The 25,770-nt window shown below is 38.5% G+C and overlaps 1 protein-coding gene across 3 annotated transcripts in view; it reads left to right on the forward strand.

Moving 5' to 3' along the window:
* The window catches only part of Slc16a7 (solute carrier family 16 member 7), a 163,260-nt gene that overhangs the window by 71,522 nt on the left and 65,968 nt on the right, over positions 1-25,770 (forward strand). For 2 of the 3 annotated variants that reach the window (XM_050163876.1, XM_050163875.1), the window contains exons 2-3: positions 13,985-14,097; positions 19,885-20,134. In XM_050163876.1, the coding sequence (XP_050019833.1) occupies positions 19,915-20,134 (220 nt within the window). In that variant the 5' untranslated portion in view covers positions 13,985-14,097; positions 19,885-19,914. The remainder of the gene's footprint in view (positions 1-13,984; positions 14,098-19,884; positions 20,135-25,770) is intronic. The other variant, XM_050163877.1, reaches the window with a different exon arrangement.

The raw sequence follows: 25,770 nt of genomic DNA on the forward strand, positions 1-25,770 counted from the left end.
TCATTCTCCCCAACTCTCTATGTCTGCATGGAGAGCTTTCCTTTCCCCTCAGGACACAGTGTACTGGTATCTTTGTTGTTCTCTATTACTTCACCCATGTCCAGCCTAACGTAATTCATCCTGGTAGCTAACACTGTTCACCCAGCTCAGCTCCCCACTCAGTATAACTGTGTCGGTCTTGCTTTTTATGCTGTTACAATACATCTGGAACTGGGTGACGTATAATGAGTAATACTCATTTCTTAATAAAAGTTGGTAAGCACTAGGTGAAGGTATTGGTGTATGAAGACATCCATCCTCTGTGCCATCAGAGTATCACACAACGAGGAAGAGGGCATAGGGGTCAAATCTCTCTTCCTTCTCTTTGAAAGTCCTGATGCAATCTCTAGTGACCCTTGAACTCCAAATGCCAGGAATCAGAACTCGGAATTTAGTGGCACATGGGTGTGATAATTGATTAGCTATTTGCAACAAATCTTGAAATCTCGAGGACATCCTAAAATGTGAAAACAATTAGTCTCCATTATTTTCACTGGTTTGAGGAATCCTTTGTATGAATGTTAGCAATTATTAGTCCCCATCAATATGGTATCATAAAGTTTATATGTATTTTACATGAATTTCTTAATCTTACAGGGTATGAGTAATATGATTTTCATTTGTTAGTTGTGTAGTATGTGTCTCTGATAGTGTATGAGTTATTCGGAAACAGAACTGTATAAAAATGCCTAGTTCGTGAGTGGAGAGTGTCATGCTTTCAAACCCTGAATATATAGACATAGTACTCATGGTACTGTTTGCATTTTATCTTCAGAAATGTCTCTGTGTGATTGATTTGTGGCATTGAGCCAAATTGTCTCACTTTTATGGGAGCATTTTATTTTTTTTCAAACAGTCTGAAAATAGACTTCTCCATTTTGGTCCTGACTAATGAAAACTCCTTCCTCGTATATCAGATTCTCCGATGATCCCCTATGACAACTTCTTATGGAAATTAAACTATGATTTGAGGATGGAACAAAACTGTAAGGACTCTTTGGAAAAGGAAGACTTAGCCTCAGGGGCACCTGGACTTAACTGCCGAAGACAAGCTGTGTCTGCTTGGATCATGGAATTCTTTCCGTGATTCTTTGAAAAGCACTTTTCTCATTCAAACCAGTTTTTGTGAATCTTGGGAAGACTGTACAAATATTATATATCTGTTCATTATTTGGTTTTGAATAGCTGTACCATTTCTCAGGTCAGGAAGAAATTTATGTTTTCCACTAAGGACGTCTGCTGAAGACGACTGCTTTAGTGTGATGGATTGACACAAAGCATACTCAAAAGAACCTTGGAAAATGCTTCCTTCCTCTCAGCCTATCATCTTACGGATGCAGAAATTAAGACCCACGTGTAACTGTCACCCACCTGAACGGTGACACATGATTAACATTTACCCTGATGTGGGTATTGAACTTTCATATTGTGTCCTAATTTTGAAAATCACATTTCAGATTACTGCCTGTTAGAGTCACGCCAGTCATCTGACTTTTTCTGTTTCCAGTTCTCGCTGCTTCCCAGTGAGGCTGGCACCACGTCTGGAAACGCACCCTTCTGCAGAGGACTTTTAGATCACGTGTGTGCAGATCTAGCTAGTGTAAACAGTCACATTGTACAGCTCAGTATTTGCGTTACCCTGACAAAATCATCTCACAGAAGCATTTTAAGGAAGGCAGGGTTTATTCCGTCTCGAAGTTTGAGCACAGCCTGTCATTTCTGGGAAGGTATGGCAGCGGGATACCAGGTGTCTGGTCACATTGTGTCCGTTGTCAGGGATGAACGCTGGTGCTCAGTGCCCATAGTCAAGCCTCAGTCCCAGTTCACTTTCTGGGAACGCCTTTCCGGACACACCCAGCAGTGTGTTGTCACGGTTGATTCCAAGTGGGCAGTGAAGAACGTTCTGCATGCCATCAGCTCTGTCTGATGTGTGCCATTCTACATATGTTTAATACATACAACTTGTGTTTCTCACACCGAAAGGGATGCCATGCTGATCTCTACTTCTCTATCCTCCTTCCAACAGTTTTGGTTTTTTTTTTTTTAAACTAAAAAAAAAAATTGTTTAGGTGTTCTCACAATGCAATGCTGTTTGTCAAATAATGGGTCAAGTAACTTGATTTAATCATTCCACAATGTTTACTTCTTCCCAAATATTATGTTGTACACTAAAAATAATAAACATTTTTGTCAATTTAATAAATCTTATAATAAAACACACATAAGCTAAAGAAAATTTAAAGGCTGCTAAGACTAGGCTCACGTTTTGATGTTTTCCCTGGCGTGATAACCTTGCTTTTAACTTAACTTAGTCCTGATGCAAGATTAAAGTGAGCAGACATGAAGGGGCTGTAGTTGCCTTTATCTGTAATTTCACTTTCTGCAGTTCCAATTACCTGTAGCCATGCTCCAAAAATTGAAAACACAATATTGTAACATTCTGGAAGTTGTGTACCATTTAAAGTAGGATGATGAAATTCATGGATTTTAGTTCCAAAATGAGTTTTAAATCATCCCTTTGTCCAGCATAGGAGCAGTCACCACTGTGTGAGTTGCCATCCTGTCGGTCACTTCACATCTGTTCTCTCAGAGCTTCAGACTTCTGTGTTCAATAGCTCCTGTTGTGTATGTATTGGTAGCCTCAAAATACAAGTTATGAGGCTGGTCATTTGAGATTACAAAGAAAAACTGGAAGTAGTGTCATTCAAGTGACACATGGAAGTTTCTAGCGTAATTAGAAAAAATAAAACACAAAACCAGAACATAACTCAAGACTGGAGCTAGAGCTTGGTTGATAGAGGTCTTCCTAGCCTTCACGAAGCCCCGAGTTTTTTTTTTTTTTTTTTCTCTAGGACATGTGCACACACACACACACACACACACACACACACCAGACATGGAAGCTCATGACTATAAATCTAACAGGAAGTTGGGGAAGGAGAATAAGAAGTTCAAGGTCATCCTCAGTTACACTTGGAGTTGAGAGCTATCAGCCTGAGATATATAACAGTCCCCGTTCAAACAGAAACAAATGAAAGTACCCATGTGATGAATGGTGACAATGTTCATTTGTAGACAGTAGTCACTCAAAAATGTTCCTCTGTCCCCATGACATCTCATAGAAAAGATTTCAATACAGTATTACAGCACTCGGTCTTGCCTAAGGTGTACTTGCTGAGGTCATTGGCAGATTCTGCCCAGTGATTAAAATTGGAGGTACTGTGATTATCAGTTCTGATGTCCGCTAATACGTGTGACTTTTCTTTTCACATCTCTGCAGGCCAGCTAAATATGTTAAGGTGATTTAGCTTCTCAAAGTAACCGATGAATCTAGTTAATTACAACAACTGAAGCTGCTAACATTTTGTCCTTACCTCTTTTCTGGAGACCCAAATACCCTTTCAGGACATCATGGGAGAAAGGGTTTGCCAGATATTTTCCAAAATAGGTTGACCTCTCCCTGACCTTCCCTGGTAGTGCCTCTTTGCTAACTGTCCGACCCCCCAGCTCGCTACCCCAATCCGCCTTGGTCTTCTGTGCCCCACCTCAGATTGCTTTTGCTCTATAAAGCAACTCCAGTGTCTTCACACTCACAACAACACACATTTGCTTCTATTTTCCAGCCTCTTGGAGATTGTTTGTCAATACTGTCTCCGATGATTGCTACTTCGGTGATTGCTGACTTTCAGGAGTGTTTTCCTTTTCAGGAATCTAGGCTAATGAGATCTGATGTCATTTTAGAAGGCTGGGTAAAGTCGAATATGCCCATGTAATTTTAAGCTTACTCTTGGTTGTGGCCTATACGGCATTGACTTATATTCCTTGGCTCAAAGAGGTCAGGTGGCCATGCTTAAAGTTTGTAGGTGAGAACAGTACTCTGCCTACAGGGACATGTGGCAGGGATGAGGACTGGGGTGTGAATCTGAACCAGAGCTGACACAGTCTCCTTGGCGTAGGCATGTATAAACATTGCTCCTAATGTCAGGTTCACGCCTATTACAGTTCGTTCATTTCTTCTACTTTGATACTGAAAAATAACAGCATATCCAGTACAAAGGGAATTTTGAACTCCAAGCTGTTTCTGGACTTGTGATGTTAATACTGGATGGTGTCGGTGAGTCACATGACTCCTGGTCATGTGCCCTATCATGAGAATGGATGGTTTCCTCTACCATGTGTCATGTGGCTAAGTGGTCATGCTCCTCGGGTTGGCTGTCAATATTTTCCAACTTGGTAGTGTTCAGTTTCCAGCAGGTCTGTGAGACGAGGTGTCACTGTGTGCTGACAAACTCCGACCTGTAGTGGAGAAAGGGAAACTGATCATTGTTTTAGGTTTCCACAAACCCCAGGCCCTGACTAAATATTACACGGTCCTACATATTGTAAAAAGGACTCCAGGTTTCCTTTCTTCTGTCTGCTTTGGAAATTGTAAAAGGATTGTTTCTTTAAGTCCGTGGGAAAGCTATCCCTGGACTGCTGCAGGGCAGGAGTCCAGTCGCACTGGGGAACAGATAATTACAGCCGGAGGGAGAATGTGGAGTTAAAGTGCTGACAGCTGAGGGCTTACAGCTTTTCATTCTTTGCCAGCCTTGGTCTCAAGTGAGAGGCATCTGCAGGTACATAGGAAGGCTTCCAACAAGATATGCAAGTCCTTAACTTCAGCTTTGTGTCTGAGAAATCGGGCTCATGGCTACTAAATAACACTGCAAAGAAGTCTGCATGTTGAAGTGCCAGGTATACTATTCATCGGTACTTATCCCTAAAGTGACTTTATAAATATTGTTTATACAGTCAGGTGCCGAGCAGAGAATGTTGTTTACAACAGCATGTTTGTGTGGTTGCCTTCTCTAGGGATATATTTACAATCTTTATAATTATTTAAGAATATTAATTCACTAAGGTAAAAATAAATAAAAGTAATAAAAGCCAAGACAGAGATATCTTTCAGATACAAGCTTAACGTATTTCTTTTTTTCACTTTATGATCCTATTTGAGTAATTAAAACCATTTTCAAGGTAGATTTTTAAAAAACAACACAGATAATAAGTGGGCTGAGAAAGAAATCACAGAAACATCGCACTTCACAATAGCCACAAATAGCATAAAATATCTCGGAGTAACTCTAACCAAACAAGTTAATTTTTGTACCACAAGAATATTAAATCTTTGAAGAAAGAAATTGAAGAAGACACCAGAAAATGGAAAGACCTCCCATGCTCTTGGGTAGGCAGAATTAACATAGTAAAAATAGCAATCTTCCCAAAAAAGCAATCTACAAGTTGGATGCAATGCCCATCAAAATCCCAGAAAAATTCTTCACAGACCTCAAAAGATGGTATTCAACTTCATATAGAAAAGCAAAAAACCCAGGATAGCCGAAACAATTCTGTACAATTAGAAAACTTCCGGAGACATCACAATCCCTGACTTCAAACTCTACTACAGAACTACACTACTGAAAATAGCCTGATATTGGCATAGAAACAGAGAGGAGGACCAATGGAACTGAATCGAAGACCCTAATATTAATCCACAAACGTACAAACACCTTATTTTTTACAAAGAAATAAAAATTATAAAATGGAAAAAAAGAAAGCATATTTAACAAGTGGTGCTGGCATAATTGGATATCAATGTGTAGAAGAATAAAAATAGACCCATATCTATCACCATGCACAACACTCGAGTCCAAATGGATCAAAGATCTCAACATGAAGCCTGTCATACTGGTTGAAATAACCAGGCTAGCTAAAGGATACAACAATTCTATTTTTATTTATTATAAAAGAAAAACTCAGGAAACAGGGAATGAGAAATCCAAGCTCAGTAGTGTCTCGTGGGAATGGTGCAGAGCGAGAGCACCTGGGTGGCACACAGGTTTTTTTCTTAGATCCCAGAAAACCATGTCTTACCTGGGCTCCACCTCTTAAAGATAATTGGCTAACGCGGTTTTCCCCATCACAGAACCTCATAGGAAGAGAAAGTGGGAAGTACATTTGAACGCATTGGCACAGGAGACCACTTCCTAAATATAACCCCAGTAGCACAGACACTGAGAGAAACAATAAATGGGACCTCCAGAAATTGAGAAGCTTCTGTAAAGCAAAGGACACGGTCAACAAGACAAAACGACAGCCTACAGATGGAAAAAGGTCTTCACCAACCCCACATCAGACAGAGGACTGATCTCCAAAATATACAAAGTACTCAAGAAATTGGTCATCAAAAGAACAAATAATCCAATAAAAAATTGAGTACAGACCTAAACAGAGTACTCTCAACAGAGAAATCTAAAATGGCTGAAAGACACTTAAGAAAATGCTCAACATCCTTAGTTATCAGAGAAATGCAAATTAAAACAACTCTGAGAATCCATCTTACACCTGTAAGAATGGCCAAGATCAAAAATACTGATAACAGTTTATGCTGGAGAGGTTGTGGGGAAAGGGGACCATTTCTTCATTGCTAGTGAGAGTGCAATCTGGTACACCCCCTTTGGATATTAGTATGGCGTTTCTCAGAAAATTAGGAAACAACCTTCTTCAAGACCCAGTAATACCACTTTTGGGTATATATCTAATGGATGCTCAATTGTAGCACAAGGACATGTGCTCAACTATGTTCATAGCAGCATTGTTTGTCATAGCCATAACTGGAAACAACCTAAATGCCACTCAGACAAATAATGAATAAGGAAAATGTGGTAATTTACACAATGAAGTACTACACAGCAGAAAAAAAAAATGATGTCTTGAAATTTGCAGGCAAATCAACGGAGCTAGAAAATATCTTGAGTGAGATAACCTAGACCCAGAAAGACAATTATCACATGTACTCACTCATAGGTGGTTTTTAAACATAAAACAAAGAAAACCAGCCTACAAATCACAATTCTAAAGAACCTAGACAACAATGAGGACCCTAAGAAAGACATACATGGATCTAATCTACATGGGAAGTAGAAAAAGACAAGATCTCCTGAGTAAATTGGGAGCATGGGGACCTTGGGGGAGGGTCGAAGGGGGGGAGAGGCAGGGAGGGGAGCAGAGAAAAACGTAGAGCTCAATCAAATAAAAAAAGAGCAAGAAAGCAACCGTAATATTAACCTAAAGTGTTTTGTTTTATGTTATATAATGGTACCACTACACCCAGTTCCTTTGGGGAAATAGAATATTCTTGTTCTCTTCACTTGAGCATTGTAGGTAATAGTATTACTATGGTATTTTTTCAATACTACTTTGGATTTTTCTGACACTGGTTTATATCTTCATTTTCACTAAACACATTATATGTAAATAGCATGTTATTTTATACTTTTCACAGCTGTAGTCTATTGAATGTACAAGATTTTATCAAGATGACAGTATTACTTCCAGCCAATGTTCAGTGTTAGCTTTAGACAGTCTATTTCCCTCATGATATTAACATCATGACTCCAAGTAGCAGAAACTGTAGAATCCTGTGACTTTACCTGACAAAGCACTAAGTGACAGAGATACGTGTCATAAATGGAGCTAAAGGTGCCCAGAATTCTGAAAGGAATGATGGCTCACAGGAGAGTCCCACGGTCAGGTGGCTAGAAGAGGCAGTAGAACGAAGTGGCTCATCTTGGTGACAAGGAGGTCTTTGTGTGGCCCCTTGTCTCTGGCCAGGCCGACACCCTTGGTTGTGATACTTTAATCCTGCCTGAATGGTACTGTTCCCCCAAGAAACTTTACCTAGATTCTGGTTTATTTCTGATTCCTATTATTAAGACTAGGAAATAATAATAATAATACAGGTTTTTCCCTTGTTTGATGTTTGACAAGTGGACATTTTAATGGAAGAGTCAGAAAAGTACTCTCTGACCTTTTAATTTTGCTAAAAATATCCAGGGATTTTTAAGGATTCCTTTCTTAAAGCCAGTATTAGTTTAATCCTTTTTGAAATTGAGACTAAGGACTAGTGTGCTTGTTAGTTTTTTGTTGTATGGTTTTTGGTTTGGTTTGGCTTTCTGTTTGTTTTGTCATCTTGACACAGAGAGGAAACGTCAATTTAGAAAATGCCTCTCTAGAATTGGCCTGTAAGCAATCTGTGGCGTGTTTTCTTCATTAATGGTTGATATGGGAAGACCCAGGCAACGATGGGCAGTGCCACCCCTGGGCAGGTGGTCCTGGGCTGTATAAGAAATCAAGCCGAGCAAGCCAAGGAGAGCAGGGTTCTTCTGTGACCTCTGCATCATGATGGACTGTAAGCTTTAAGATGAAACAAATCCCTTCCTCCACACATGGCCGTTGTTTATGGCATTTATCACTATAAGAGGAGGCCAAGTAGGACAACCAGGAAGCCCTTGTAAATTGATTCCAAACTGGCAATTCCAAATCTCTCAAGCACTGTTCAAGGTTTCTTATAGGATGTTTTGAGACTTTCATTAGTCATGAGGGGAACGTGTATAAATGATTTCCTGTCCTTGCTTCGAGAAGTTCTGAACATTTTATACACACCCATGGGTTTGTCTCATCGAAACTCAGTAAGGATAGAAGGAGATCAAGCTCTTTATGGTCCCATCACTTGAAACAGTGTGTGTGTTTTGTTATGGTAGGGTTATGGGCAAGATTTTATTTCTAATGACTCCTAAAATCAAAGACTGTTATCTCCCCAGTATGATGAAAAAGGTGTTAGAAAAAGAACAATAGAAGCATTATGAAATAGAAAAATATGAATATCCTATGTCTCCCTTTGAATTTGAGACAGAACCTTATCAACTAGACTCTGTTGGACTTGAACTCACTCTCGATCCTGGGTAGATCTTGAATTGCGGAATGTGTCTGCCTTGTGTTCCTGAATAGCTAGGGTCACAGGCCTGTGCCACCAGGTTTGGCTCTTTTAATATAAATAGAACTACCAGCCCTTGAATCCAACCATCTTATAAGTAAACAGATTTATATGCTCACATTATAGCCTTGTGTTTTAGCAATTTTAATGTTATAAAGCTTATAATAGAAAAATAATATGTATCCATTATAGGATCTTTATAAACATTTTTAAAGCCCCACCAGTTATATAGAGCTACTTCCCAAAGCTATTTGCAGCTAATAGCTTTTTATGTGTTGCTCTGGATAATTTGTGTGTGTATATAAGTACATGCACAATGTATGGTTAAAGGAAAATCTTTCTTTAAGTTGATCGTATTGTGAGAAATCAACAGATGTTTGGGAAGAAAACTTTATTAAGGGATGAAATGGGGGATGCTCACATTCACGAATACAGTGGGAAACACCACTGTTGCCTCTTCATCCACCATGGAAGGGTGGAGAATACTCCTGAACAGCATATCTGGAAGCCGGAGAGTGTGTGACATAACCTCCCCCCCATCTCAGTTCTTAATCCGGTCATGTGTCAGAGAAAGCTAAGCCCATGACAACTCACCTCCAAATGTCATTGGCCAAGTGGATCAAGCTCCCATAGCACCAGGCCCCTCCAGAAGCTTTCTTTAATGGACCTACAACAGATAAATTAATAGGAAAAAAGGCATATTTTTGTTTGGCTTTGAGATAGGCTTTTACACCTACACTGGCTCAAACTTGAGATCCGACTTTGCTAGCCTCCTAAGTGTGGAATTACAGGCATGACCCACCATGTTAGGTAGTACATATAAACTTACTCTGTTCAGTGGTGTCTATCAGGAGAAAGATTTCCTACCTGCCATGACAGATATAGGTGGCCTCTTCCATTCAGGTGGTGAGGCAATGTGAACCCTTCCTTCTGATGGGTAGTTAAAAGGTTTCCTTTCAGGAGAATGGAGTGAATTTGGAGGAGAAATACTTCTTATTCCACTTATCTCTGGTATTTGAGGACATCCAAAGGACAGATGCCTGTGCACAGCATTCTGTCTGTGCAGGCTGCGGCCGTCGGTTTTTCCTCTTCTCCATGTTAGCCATGCAGTTTCAAGGTGGTGGTGGAAAGTAATTGAGTTCTGTCCGATCCAATATTAACATGCTTGAGCTAAACAAGGCTCCTTCTAGAAGCCTTCCTTAGAAAGAGGACCCAAAGATAAGGCGTGGAAGCAGCATGGCCTGCAACCTTGATTCCCACACTGTTGCTGTATAACACACTGCGGTGTTATTCACGCAGCCAGAACACCATACCGGAACACCAGTGCAGTACAGACTAAAAAACACAGAAGATGCCTGGAGTGAGACTCAGCAGTTAAGAGCGCTTACTCTTGACCTGGGTTTGTTTTCCACACCTGCATGGTGGCTCATGGCTGTCTGAAACTGCAGTCCCAGGTGATCCTCAATTTTCTCTGGTCTCCAGCGACACCTCATGCATACGGTGGACACATATACAAGCAGGCAAAATACTAATACATTGAAAATGGCAATAAATTTAGTAAAATAAAATATAACCTTGTTTACTGTTTATGATGAACTTTTATCGTTTGTTGCATCAGTTCTCACGGATCTACTGCATTACTTTTTTTAAAAAAATATTATGAAATTTGTGCTTTTCTCAACGAATGAAGCAATTTGCCCTTCTATGATGACTGTCCTTAAGAAGCGTTTTCGAATATCTTCACATGATTATGCAATTATCTACATAAGAGAAAATATTACAGTGCAATCACTCTGTTTATTGACTTTTAGAAACAATTTACCATGCCAGCATGGGAATTCCCCACTGAGGTTTTCAAACACTGGTATAAACCTTGTACTGAAAACAATGCCAACCACTGTTAACACTGGTATAGGCCAGCGTTCAGAAGAGAACTGCCCAAAAAGGTGTGGAACACTCAGCTGGCTCCACGTCTCCATAAGGTGGACACGTGCTGTGGTGGTCATTGTCACTGCTTGGTGTTCTATGTTGTAGTCTCTTCAGTTTCTGCTCTGCTTCCATTCTCCGGCCCCTGTGTCTCTCTAAACTCTGTTTCTTTAGTCTAAGAATAGTGTGACCGCAAGCAGACCTCACCTCACTAATACAGACAAAGGTTTAAGAAACTCCTTATGGTTTGGCTGCACAAGGTACCTTATGGATCCTGGGGATCGGGGCATGAGAATGGCCACCATTTAGCTTATTGTAATTGCCGTCTACAAGAGTCTAACAGCATATCATAAATCAGGATGATTGTTTGCTGTGAATGGTTCATTTCTTAGGTTTACAATGCGTTAGTATAATATGGATTGTTTTTCCTTAAAGTACCAGTTCCAAAAAAAAATTTTGACCCTTAGCATCAATTAGAACTTGGAGTCATTTTAAATACATCAAGAGTTTGCTTCTAAAAATAGGTTTTCTGTAGTTGCTATTTTGAGGGTCTCAGTCATCAGGATTTAAAAGATGGTCCACGTGGAAGAGTAGAAGAGTTACCCCTACACACAATTAGATTTCAATTTTAATTCAATTATAGGTTGGAAGAGAAAAGATTTGGTTCTAGTTAATTCCTGTTTTTAAATTGGATGAGCTTAAAACACTATCTATAAATTAATTTGGCATTGTTATATTGTTTTGTATAAGAAAGAAGAAATGGAGAACAAAAAGATCACATGATTGCTCTTGATGGGGAATATTGATTTACTTAGACGACACATAGGTCATTGTTGAGTATGTGTGGCAAGGGGTTCCTGCTTCATTCTAAAGCATACAGGATTTACAGTGGAGCCAATAGTCTCCTACCTGCTCTTACCTGGTCTTCGTTTGCTGAGTATGTTATTTTAGGACCTCATTTTTTAAAGATTAAATATGACACTGTCCGATTAAGGTTTGGGAAGGTAAAGAAAGGGCTCTTCACAGTTTGTAAAAGAATGTGCTGATATTCTATAGTGGGGGGGGGGTGCAAGAGAGCCTTGAATAGACTGAGGCTGTAGATTATGAAACGTAATTGAATGTCTGGAAGTAATGGAATCATTAAAACATTACTTATTCATATAATAAGCATGTGGCATTCATAGCAATAGTATCAGAAAATACGTCCTCCTTTGATAGCTATAATAGTTAGCATTGCATTGTAGTGCAAAGGAGTGAAGAAATAAACAAGACTTTTAGTTTAGAAAATTAAAATAAAAATTCATGTTGTCTTAATTGTTTATTAAACACAATTTTGTAAAACTTGATCATGCATGGTCAAAATTAACAATAAATTCACATTGTGTGTGTGTCTAAAAACTAGACCGTGATTGATCAAAATCAGTAGAGAAAATATATAACTAGATTAATTGAAACAACCAAATTGGGGTTTCTTGATTATTAATCCATTTGTTGAAAGGTACCTATGATGCAGATTTCTTTTTCTAAAATATGGGTCGGTTAAATTGTACACCATAAAATTCCATAGAAATTTTGGTGCGCAGGTAGAATTTGTAGCATCATGAGATTTTTCTCAGAGTTCCTTTAATTCTCGCTTTTAAACTGGTGTATGTAAGACATGAGTGCAGTTAACTACAGTCTGGGGTCAGAACCAATTTTCAGGGATGCCTCGGGCTTTCCTCTGAGGCTGTGCCCTGCACTCAGTGAAGTTAACTATGCCAGAGAAAAGGAATGCTATAAAGATTTCCTACATTAGCATGGGATGGTAATGAGGGAAGCTGGAGAGGGTGACTTTCCCAGCTTTTGAAAACTATGGCAACTCACAAGCATTCCAATAAGACTAGAGGTGACACAAACTACTCTTCTAAGGCCCTGGATGCCCACTGAGTGAACCTTTAGCTCCTTCCTTATCAGTTTCTTAGATCCAGTCAATGACTTTAAGACTCTTTCACTCTCTTTGTTGCTCTCCACGCACCCTTCATCCTGTTACTCAAGCACCTTTAACCCAATGGTCATGATGTCTTCTTTCAAAACCTTATGACAGGCAGCCCTAGAGTCAAAGCAGCTGATTGGTCATTTAATTGAAAGAATCTAGTTTTTCCTTTTTCTTGTGCTTACTCTGGTCAATATTATCTAATATACCGATATATATATATATATTAGATTATATAATAATCTATATTAGATTATATAATAATAGGTATATTAGATTTTATATATATATATATTCAGTACCATGTTGAGGTTAATGTCTTGAATGAAGATATTTGCTTTATTAGATATTTAGACCTGGTTAGGAAGCTTAAATTCAGAAACAGATCCCTAGAATATTTTTTTTTGCTACCCACTGTGTTTCAGTGTTAAAACCTGTTCATTATTGATATATATTTAGAAGTATTTCAGTAAATCTTGTATATACATACCCGTATACACACATACACACACACACACACACACACACATACAATTTAGCAGCAAATTATTTAAATAGATGTAAGGAATTGAGTGGTTGCTAATGAATGTAAATAAATTTTTTCATAATGTACTCGTATAATCACGTCTTGTGTCATGTATCTGAATATGTCCAGGCATATGCACATTTGTGTGTGAATTTAGGTGGGAACCAGAGGCCAACCCCAGTGCCATTCTTCTGGAGTCATTTTCATTGTTTTTGATGCAGAATCTCTCAGTAGGATATGGAATTCATCCATTCAGCTGCATTGGCTAGCCTGCCAACCCCAGAGATCCTCCTGTCTCCACTTCCTAGGGCTAGAATCATAAGAGAGTAGCATAAGCTGGACTGTTTACATGGATGCTGGGAGTTGAGTCCAGTTTCTCATGCTGGCACAGAAAACATTTTATCCACTGAGCTTTCTCTCATGGCCCTGTAATTTGTTATTAATTTTAAAGAAGCTGATTTTTTCTTTATCTTCCACTTTTCATGTTTGGCTCTTCATATCTATGTCTATACATATTATTGATATATATATATATATATATATATATATGTATAATTGAAAAGCATGTCTTTTCATGAATATACACATGCTTATTTAATTCTTGTTATACAAGATGTGCAGAATTACTGGGTAAATTAAAGTTAGTGACTAATGAGGCAGTGGAATCCAGTTATACATTTAATACTTGTTTCTTCTTTTTCTTTAGATAATCTGGAGTCGGCTCTACCTCTCCCGTTATATTGCTTTCGAATATTGCTCATCATCAGAAAGTGACTAGGCTTAGATTACACACCACCCAAAGTGCTCATCTGACAACAGGTAAAACTGTAGTTTTGTTTCTGCTTTGCTTGGTCATACTTACAAATAAAAGGGACAAAACATGGCAGCTTCCAAGTACATACAACATTACAGAATTGTTCACAAGGAAGAATATCATAGAGTGTGTGTGTGTGACTATTGATCAGCTCCAACTGCTAGTAAGCAAGAGGTCAGAGCTGCAGGATATGCTGTTTTCCGGGGGAAATGAGCTTAGGAATGGATGTATAAAGGAAAATCCACCAGGACGAGAGCTGACTTCTTAGGAAAACTCTAAGAGCCAGAAGAGCCCTGGAGCTCAATAATTCTGAAAGACCATGTCTGTCAACCTAGACAAATGTACCCAGAAAAAGTACCTGCCAGAGTTGAAGGAGAAAGAATAGCTTTCTATGATATAGGCAGCCTAAAAATTTTGATACCAACATAAAACACTAAACAGACTATTAGGAGCAATATATGTGTTTGTGACCTTTTTTCGCTAGTTGCTGCTGTATGCATGTTTGTATGTCACCTTTTTTCACTAGTTGTTGCTATATGCATGTTTGTATGTGATATACATTCCTAAATAGAATTTTTCTACCTATATAATGCTACCTGTATGTTTGAGGTCATTTGAGACTGGACAGTTGGTGGTGTAGGGCTGAAGTGGGAGCACCAATTCGTAATAGAGACTACTGTGTTGGTTAATATGTTCCTTGCTTTTGTGATGGAATAGAAAGATATTAAGTTAGGTCTTTGGTAGTGTTCCTTTGTATGGAAATCGTGTTTCCTCTTTGTTGAATGAGTGTTAAGATCTTGGTTTTCTATTTGCACAGTTTGTCTGGTTGTAGATCCTTGGAACGGGCTTAAGGGTTCAGTCTTGAATGGGGTCTCAGAAGTGGCCCTAGCTCATCCCAGGCAGATGGGGAAGACCTATGCAGACTGAGAAAAAGCTCACAGATAATCCTTAATGGTAGATGGTAGGTGATTCAGACTTCTCTTCAAGCAGCTGGAGTGAGTGAAGTGACTGTGGGTGTCTGTGGTCCCAAACTGGGAGTGGGGAGAGCATGCAAGCCCAGGACACAGGATCCTCAAGGAAGTAGCAGCTGTGGATGTGTTGGTGGCAGGAATCTCTCATCTCTGCATGGAGGGCAAGGGCCAGCCAGGAGGAAGCAGAGCTGGTGGGGAAGGGATGAGTATGGTGTCCCTACCTGGAGGAAGGGTGTGCATAATTATGCCTTTAAAAATCATGAGGAAATGAATCATGAAATTTTATTTCTAAGTGTTTACCATATCAAGTGTGATAAAGACTGCAATTATTTGAATTCATGGATTAGTAGTGAAAGACGGTTTCATTTCCATTCTGCACTCTGGAAAATTACAGGGGCCGCCTCTTTACTCCTACAAGAAAAATGTTTGCTCCATAGCAGCTTCCTCCAGTGAGTCTTCAGGTTTTCTTTTATAATTTTCAAGCAAGAAGGAAACTGGTAACATCACAATTTAATTTTAGCCTTTAATCCCAGCACTCGGGAGGCAGAGGCAGGCGGATCTCTGTGAGTTCGAGACCAGCCTGGTCTACAAGAGCTAGTTCCAGGACAGGCTCCAAAGCCACAGAGAAACCATGTCTCGAAAAAAAAAAAACACACACACACACACAATTTAATTTTAAAATGTTGTAATGAGCTCAGATTCTTAAGACAACTTTCAAGGCCATTTGCTGCCATGTGCTTATTTAAGCAAGGTTTATGCTCCATCCTTCCCTCTGCTTTCTTTAAGTATTTTGCATTTCTAAAGATGCTCTTTTTGGTACTCAAATGTTTTGTAAATTGACCAGCAAAATATTAAAACCTAATAAGTGAAGTGTTATAAGAGATAATTAGTATTATAGCATACTATAAAATATAATATAAACCTTATAAAAGTAATTCTTGACAAAAGTGGCAGGTTATTTTACTACCTTGTAACCTAAAAGAAGTGTTTTTCATTAGAAACCAATACCCACTTTACACGCATCATTTGTCTAATGTTGTTGATTTCATTGACATTTTTGTAGACTTTTGTTGTGTGAGGACTTTTTCTCCCCAGGGAGACATTGCAGGCACACACACACACACACACACACACACACACACACACACACACACACACCTGCTCACTCCTGGATGGAGACCCCCTACAGACCAAAGTTACAATCTCAGCAAAGTCCAAGTAATTGAATGGGTTGGATTTTGCGGTTGACTTGCAGGGGTACATATGATTCAAAAGCAGTTGCATGCTGCCAGAAGTCCCCCTCAGGAGCTCCCTGATGCTCCACATACCCCAGAATCCCCTCTTCTTTTCACAGCACCTGCCAGTGGATCCTGCTGCAGGTCATCCACCTCTTGTCCTTGGATAGGGGCCCTGGTGAGAGTTTATGCTTTCCCTGATTTGTGACATTGGCTGACCTCTTGATTCTCATGAATTTCCTGTCTCTGTCCTGTAAAAATACTGTGATTGGGAGCATGTGATGTGTTATATGAAACATAGCCACGGTGGGAGTCAGGAAGAAAGAGAGAAAAGTCCACAGTCCCAGCGTTTTCTACAAAAGTACTCCCCAGGAACCTAACTTTTTCCTCCTGGGCTCCATAACTAAAAGGTCCAGCTATTCCCTAACAGCACCAAAGGCCGGTGCCTAATCCTTTAGCACCACAACACAGGGGGATGCTTAAGGTCAAATCACACAATTTCTATGGAGAGAAATTTTCAGGCTATTAATGTTTTGGAAATTAAGAGCGCTTGACTGTTTCAATCCTTAAGGACATTTAGACACACAGAATATAATAAAAATGTCAAGTGGTTTTTCTTTGGCTTATTTTACTCCCTGAGTACAACATATGACTAAGCAATATATAGAATATAGAGCTAAGAACAATACAATATAATACATAAACTTTCTATTAACCATAGTGTCAATCAAAAGTGGAATTTTTATGAAATTTTTAAGATTATGATTTATACCTCATGTATTTTCTATATTGTCTCAAACTTGTGTAGTTACAAAAATTCTATGACAACTAATAAAAATAATAAAATCACTTATAAAATTAGAATTGTGTCTCTGGGATTCATGGGATTATATTGTCATTTAAATTAATCAGGCGTGTAGTCATATAGAACAATAAAGAAAATAAATATGTACAATTGTTAATAATAGTGGTTAGATAGTGTTTTTCTCTTTTGGGTTTTCTTCTCTAATGTCTGTTAAAGGCATCATTAAAAGGCTGCGATCAGACTACTTTGTAAAGAAAGCTTCATTGAAAAGCCATCCTCAATTGTGTCAGTGCCATCAATGACATTAAAATTCACTTCAGATAAACACTCAGTACAGACTATACAGCCAGGAAACCTTATGGTCTTTATGTCCTTTGCAATAAAATCTTGAAGACCCTTATCTTATAATTAAACTTGATAAAACACTATTATTGATCCCATTCAAACGCTTGTGGGTTGCAGTCACCTTTGTGAGACTATGTGAGGAATCAGAGGACATTAGACTAAATTTCTAGACATGCGACCCCATAGGAAAAATATTAAAGGATCTCATTTTTATTGAACGTTAAAATGAAAAAAAAAAAATCTGAAGTCACAGACATCTAGAATAGAAGGGTGTTTTCTTAGGCTTGAAGCCAAGAAAGAACTTGGTGCTCACAGAGGGGTGCTCAAAGTCCAGAGTTGTGCAGAATCTGTAGGTGCAGAGAGCTCTTCTTACAGTGGGCTTTGTACTACACCGTACTGACTGTGTGCTCTGAGCCTGCTAAGACGGTAGTTCTTAGGTAGTCTCAAGAGAGCCAGCGAGAGAGAATGAGAGAGAAGCTTTGTATTACACAGTACCGACTGTATGCTCTGAACCTGCTAAGACAGTAGTCCTTAGGTAGTCGAGAAAAAGAGAGAGAGAGGATGGGGGAAGGAGGGAGGGAGAGAGGGGAAGGAAGGGATGGGAGGGAGAAGGGAGAAGGGAGAGGAGAGTCATGAACATTGCATAAGGATTTGAGTTAAATTTGAGTTAAATTGAAGACAGTTGAGTTTCATTCCACACTGAATAATAACAGGAAAACATCATTCTTTGTACCTTATACACTTGTGTATGTGTGTGTGTGTGTTTGCAAGGGAGTGTGAAAACCATGTATACATTTACAAAAGTAGGAAATAAACCCTTCCATGGGCTGATTTTGGAAAACATATGGCAAAAATATATACTCATGTACACAGGAATGTGGCTCTTTCTTCTGCATTTCAATGCAGCATCTCTGTACCCAGAGAGGATGTGGAGGCAAGGTTTTCACTGTGTGTAATTTCTTCCATATTAAACTGTGCATCGTCTCCTTCCATGGGAGAATATTTAAGTGTTCTTAGGTGTATACATATTAAAAGAACCTTTTCTCCACTCCCTCAACAAACAAGAACATATGCCCATGTAGCTGTTAGAATTTCATGGCACTGAAGAGAGAGACAGACAGAAAGGCAGAGTGACATATTTGTAAGACTGTTAGCAGCATTAATTTTGGAAAGGCAACATTTACATTTTACATTAAGATATTATTCTTATGGCTTGGTGGTGGCTCAGTTGTTAAGTGCCTGCCACAAAATTGTGAGCACCTGAGTTCAGTCCTACAGAGTCCATATTATAAACAAATGAACAAACAAACAAACAAACAAAAAAACCAATGCCTATAGCTGCAGGGCTGAGGAAGAAGAGTTCTTGGAACTTTTGCTTCAAATAGTAGCCCAAATCAGAAACCTCCTAATACCATGAGAGACTGTTTCTTGAAAAATAAGTGGAGAAAAATTATGGAAAATACCATATTTCAACCCCTGACAACATGCATACAAGCAGATGCATGCACAGAAGAAACTATTCTTTCCTGAAGTGTAGTAGGTGATTTCCTCTATACTTCCAAGTAAGCTTGAAATAATGTTTATTTTTGTTTAGTTTGTACTTCAGGTTGTATCTGGATTCTTAACATCACTTTCAAATATTTTCTTTCCATACATAAGTGTTTGTATGGGGAGGCTTCTTGTTCATTTCCAGTTGCCCAGAACCAAAATAACTACACAGAAACTGTATTAATTAATTCACTGCTTGGCCTATTGGCTCTAGTTTCTTATTGGCTAGCTCTTACATCCTACACTAACCCATCTCCATTGATCTGTGTATTGCCATGTGGCTGTGGCTTACCAGCAAGATTCCATCACTCTGTCTCTGGTGGCGGCTACATGGCTTCCGTGACTCCACCTTCTTTCTCCCAGCATTCAGTTTGGTTACCCAGCCTAACTCTACTCTGCCCTATCACAGGACAAGGCAGTTTCTTTATTCATTAACCAATAAAAGCAACACATATACAGAAGGACTTCCCACATCATCGTTTTCAGATTTTTCCTCTTAATAATCAAGGCTAGGCAGTTTGGATGCTCACCTTACTAGACCTGGACGGAGGTGGGTGGTCCTTGGACTTCCCACAGGGCAGGGAACCCTGATTGCTCTTTGGGCTGACGAGGGAGGGAGACTTGATTGGGGGAGGGGGAGGGATATGGAAGGCGGCAGTGGGGAAGAGACAAAAATCTTTAATAAATAAAAAGAAAAGGAAAAAAATAATCAAGGCTTTATATCTCATTTTGTGTTTTAAATTTCTTATAATTTTCCAAGCACAATAATACTGAATGTATTAATAAAATTATATTGTAGTTAAAATGAAAATGGTATGTCAGCAACTTTCAAGCATGATACAAAACCCAGACTTATAACATGAACCGTTGTTGTTTCTTTTTCAATAGGTTGCTCTATTCTCCAGCAGAGGTGCAGAAATGCCATCAGAGACTTCTGCTCCTCCTCCAGACCCCCTTCCTCCAGATGGAGGTTGGGGTTGGGTAGTAGTTTGTGCTTCATTCATCTCCATTGGATTTTCATATGCCTTCCCCAAAGCTGTGACGGTATTTTTTAAAGATATACAGGAAATATTCCACGCTGGCTACAGTGAAATTGCATGGATATCATCCATCATGCTGGCTGTCATGTATGCAGGAGGTAAGGTTCTTAGTGTACACTGATTTCTGGATTAAGAATAAGTTCCTTATGACCATACACTTCACCTTAACCATGTGCACACATTAATACTCTTATTACATTTTTGTTATTATTATTATTATATATTAAGTTTAAATCAATCAAAAGCATAATTATAATTGCATTTTAATGATTTTTAATGATTAGCATCATGATCTGTTTGCTTAATTTTGAGTCTTGATAGGATATTTAGTGGGATGGTCTGCCGTTTTATCAAAAATGCAAGTGGATCATTTCCTGTTCAGTATGGATTGAATGCAATATAATGTTGGAATTGTTTCTCGCCATTTCCATAGCTAGCCAAAGTGCTTTCTTTAAGCTGAAAAGGAAATGTTTCTGTTAGTTTATAAGCCCAGAATATACTCCATTTTGCACTCCCAGAAGGACTGCTTGCATATACTTTCTACACATATTCAAGTTTTATATGTGGAATAATTCCTTAGTGCTTTAGGACGCCCAAAATGATGACATCGTTTTATTTAAGTGGCTGCTTCCAATTATCTTGTTAGCGTCCATGTTAAAACAAGAGTATAAGTTGTGAGAGAACATGAAAACATCAAGCCACCCCACATTGAAGTGTTAAATAATGGAAATCCCTCATTATTTTGTGATCTATTCTCAACAGTAGATCAGACTTTTATAGATTTTTTTTCATAAATCATCACTTAAAATGTAAGGGTATTAGAATTTTCATTTGTCAACTGGCAATTTAACTTCAAGGGGCAGTTATAGATTCAGAATATAAGAATTCAAAGGTATCGTATAAATCACCTAATATTTTTTATTATATAAGTAAAGAAAACAGAACATTAGCAATAGTAATTAATATTTATTAGAATTTGCTGTTGGCCAAGGCCTTGTTCCTCACTTGATTTGTATGGTACTTCCTAATCCTCTTGACAGTCTAAGAAATGATTGTCATCTTTCTGTTATGGGACTGAGAACATACACTATCATGTATTCCTTGTGCTTCTCTCTCTCTCTCTCTCTCTCTCTCTCTCTCTCTCTCTCTCTCTCTCTCTCTCTCTCTTAAACCAGTTGAAAACCTAATGCAATACTCTTGCCTTATAGTACTGACATACATTCTGCCTGGCCAAAGGTACACCAATTATTCTTTAAGATTCAGTCTCTCTAATTTACTACCAAAACAAGCTTTGATCCATAAATAATCCAAGTTTTTGTATATATGTGCATAATAAATGTGTTGGTATCAGTGTGGATTTTTCCACTTCTTTGTATTTTAATGATTCTAGATTAATAACACTGACATGCTTAAACTGTTGAGTTTTTATTTGATTATCAAAAGTATCATTTAAATTCTTTTTGACCATGTATTTGAAGAACTTTGCTTTAAAAAACACTTTCTGGAAATCAATTTTGGAGACTTGTTTTAAGGATTGTAGCTGTTATTTCTTATGTCTATATAGAAATTGTTGGTATTGCACAGTGTATATTTTTCTTCTATAGCTCTGATATTCATTGATGATTCTTTATTGGGACAACCTATTTTGTTTGACCTGGCAGGTTAAGGTAAATATTAAGATACCTCAGAGGTAATTTTTTCCTGCCTTTTACATATAACTGAAATGGATGCTTCTAGGGACTGGATATCGGTCAATTGAGTTTGCACATCAGGTTCCTTTATGTCTTTAGTAATATTCTGTTGAAAATATTGTTGACTAACTTAAAGTCAAGATACAGAATTGATGTTATTAAGGGCAACACCGGAGTCATCTTCTCCCAACCTTTGATAATAATGATGATGATGATGATGATGATGATGGTAATCCCCATTTCTCATTGCAAGTTCATTTCCTGCTCACTCAGTGCTCCCTGCGGAACCTGGGCTAGCACTCATTACTTTTTGCTGTCCTCTAAACCTGCACCTTCTCACAGGCAAAGAGAAAGGCCACAACTTCAAAGATCATCGGCAGTATTTAGTGTCCAGGCTTGAAGTTTGTGAGCTCCATTTCTCACTGTGTCCTACTAGTCAGAACTGATTATTGCCCTATACTGAGAAGGGGACACAATAATTGTGCTCTTCTTAGAAGAGAAATGAAAAGTGAATAACACCTAGTAAGTCCTGGACAGAACTTCCTTCTCAACAGTCATTCTATCCAAGCAAAGGAGAGCTGGTTTGCAGAGCTTCCATACTTGTGGCACAGACTGTGCACTGGCCAGATCATAAAGGGGTGTGAGAATGATGAATGGCATAATTTTAATTTATTTCAATATACTTTTAATTTTCTCATATTACTTAGTGTGACATATTAATGAATATTTTGCTAGACTCATGATATATAAATAATTTTATTTTATGTATACATCTATTTACTTTTAAAGAAGCATGTAGTATAAATTTGAAGAGGCACAAAGGAGAACTCATTTTTGATATGGTGTCTCATGTATGTCATGCTGGCCTTGATCTCATTGTGTAGATGAGGATGGAGGAAGGATGGCACTGAACTTCTGATTCTCCTGTTCCCCACCTTCCAAGTGTGGGTTATGTAGTTTGGGTGTTTAACATAGGCATAAAGGCTGGGTAAGTTCTCTACCAACTGGAGTACATCACCAGCACACAAAAGAAAACTCTTAAGGTTAATAAGTACAATGGTAACTTAATATTTACAATTTTAGAAAGATAGTTAAAATAGAGAAGTAGAAGAATAAATGATGTCTACATTGAAATGAATAGGTGTTTTATTTGTGGTTGTTTTGAGAAAATAGCTTAAGGCATGTAAAAATCCTGTGTAGTAACCAATAATTCTGAGATTTTGGAGAGATACAGCAAAGTTCTTGGAATCTTGCCCCAAATCCTCAATTATCAGGGTTGCAGCATTTTGCATGACATTCCCGGCTATGTGGGAAATTATACTACCGTCTGGTGTTTGGCTTAAAATTATAAACACAACCTAAGGCCATTGTGATGTGGGATGAAAACCCACAAAACTGCAACACACCCTGCTGCATGTGGAGCTATTCATTCACAGAGTTCCTCTTACAACCATGTTTTATGGTCTTATCCCTGTAACCAGGACTTAGTGTTTGAACAAAAATGTATTTTGTAGTAGGCAAGCTAATGCACACCTGATATCCCAGGACTCAGTAAGCAAAGGCAGGAGGATTGCCACAAGCTTAGAGCTAGCCTGCTCTACATAGCAAGTTCTAAGTCAGTGCTACATAATGAGACCTTTTCTCAAAAAAAAATAAAGGGTGAGGTTGGGTGGCACTTGCCTTAAGTCTCACCAATCAGAGGCAGAGGTAGATAGATCTCTGTGAGTTCAAGCCTAGCCTGGTCTACATAGTGAGTTCCAGTACAGCTGGAACTGTGTAGGAAGACCCTACAAACAATGAATACGTAAATGAATTAGGAAGAGCAAGGGAGCCTTCTGGGAAATCCAGTCTTCTAAATATAGCAGGATGCTGTGTCCATGAAATCTCATCATTATGTATAAATGGAACATGAACAGTTTCAACATCAGTTGACATTTCAGTGTGGTTGGGTGAATTTTCCTCAAACCCTACTACTAGATGGAAAGTTATACGCAATTAATGACTGATGAGACTTTTCCTCAGGGATGATCTTTCTAATTGATCATGGTCACCTAACACCAAGTGGTCAGTCCCATAAACATACACATACATATAACACTAAATGGACTCTGCAGGGACACACACACACAAACTTACACACACACACTCACACACACAGACACACACACACACCACCACCACCTGCAGGGACACACATGGACACACACACACACACGCACACACACTCACACACACACACGTACCACCACCAACAACAATAATAAAGATAAAAGAGGCCATGGATCTGAGTCAAGTAGAGAATGGGAAGAGCTGAATGGGAAAATGGTGAGAGAAATAATGTAATATAATTAAAATCTATGGTAAGGATGCTAGTTAGCTTTCCACAATTGATGACTTCATGCTGGGGAGTGGGAAGGAAAGGACTCTGTTCTCAGGCGCAGCCACTGAGAGCTTGACCACACTCTGGTGACTATATAGATAACACAAATAGGACTTGCATTTATTTTGATTGTTGTTTTGTTGCGGGGGGAGGTCACAGGAAGAACTGGAAAGTGAGTGTGATTGGCAGGTATGATGTGAAATTCCCCAAGGATTAATAAATTATTGTGTTGAAAAGATATTTGTATTAATAAAGTATAAAATAAAACAAAAATAGAAATAAAGGAAGAAAAACATTGGTACTAATCATAGAAATAATACATTTTACATTAAGCTATAATTTTTAAAATTAGAAATTTATATGTATATATAAATCAAAAATTAATAAAGGACATGACTTTGAAAGAACAAGGAATGGTATATTGAAGGGTTTGATAGGAGAAAAGGAAAGGGAAAAATTATACAATTATATTATCATCTCAAAAATAAAAGGAAAAGAATAATTTTATAAATCTAAGTAACAGTAAATGATCTGTCTAGACAACATTCCACACAAAATATGGTGTGACATATTTATTTATTCTTTCTTTCTTTCTTTCTTTCTTTCTTTCTTTCTTTCTTTCTTTCTTTCTTTCTTTCTTTCTTTAAGATTTCTGTCTCTTCCCCGCCACCGCCTCCCATTAATAAAACCAGACTCGCTGAACATAGCAGACAATGAGGACTACTAAGATCTCAAGAACAATGGCAATGGGTTTTTGATCCTACTGCACGTACTGGCTTTGTGAGAGCCTGGGCAGTTTGGATGCTCACCTTACTAGACCTGGATGGAGGTGGGTGGTCCTTGGACTTCCCACAGGGCAGGTGTGACATATTTTTGACAGCTTTAAAAAGCCCTCAAAGTGCACCAGCCTTTAGTGTTTTCTGAGGAATGGGGAACTGACTAATCTAAAGGAGAACATTCCCCTGCTCTGCATGTGTGTATGTTCATCAAAGGACAACTTGCAGAGGTCAGTTCTTCCACCACATGGGTTTTGTGGGAATTGGTTTTGTGTTGCCAGACTTGGCCGCAAGTGCCTTCACTCACTGAGCCATCTAATGGCCTCTCTCATTTCCAATTTTTTAAAGACAAAATGTATACAAAAATATCATTGAGTTTGTATTGTTTTAGCAATCTACTGCTTGCTATTGGGCCTCCCCTTAAGTGTGGTTTGTATGACCAGTCAGACTCCATAGCAGAAATCAAGTGTGATTGAGTACTTTTCTGCAATGCTTATTAAGTCTTCTGTCAAAAGTACATTGTCCTAGGTCTTACCTTCAACCCCTTTTACCTTGATTTTTATTGGTAACTATGTATGACATCACAGTTCCTTCTTATAGAGGACAAAGTCAATATTTGATTCAAAATATTTAAGCTTTTGCCTACTGTTGCGTAGACCTCTACTCATATAGGCTTTCCTTGGTTGATGATTATAAATAAATTCAAAGACCATGAGGTGAAAAGGCATATGGTTTAATGAAGCAGCTGTGGTTGTGTTCCACACAATGCTAACTGCATTTGCCTAGAGAGCATCTAAGATCTGACACATTCATTAGGGCTTTGCGTTCCACCTATTAATCACTGCAGTGGGGTCACCCAGAAATATGGAGCATTGTTCTGAGGTCTG

Source organism: Alexandromys fortis, unplaced genomic scaffold (assembly GCF_014885135.2).
Source record: "Alexandromys fortis isolate MF-2015 unplaced genomic scaffold, M_Fortis_MF-2015_v1.1 scaffold_125, whole genome shotgun sequence".
NCBI lineage: Eukaryota > Metazoa > Chordata > Mammalia > Rodentia > Cricetidae > Alexandromys > Alexandromys fortis.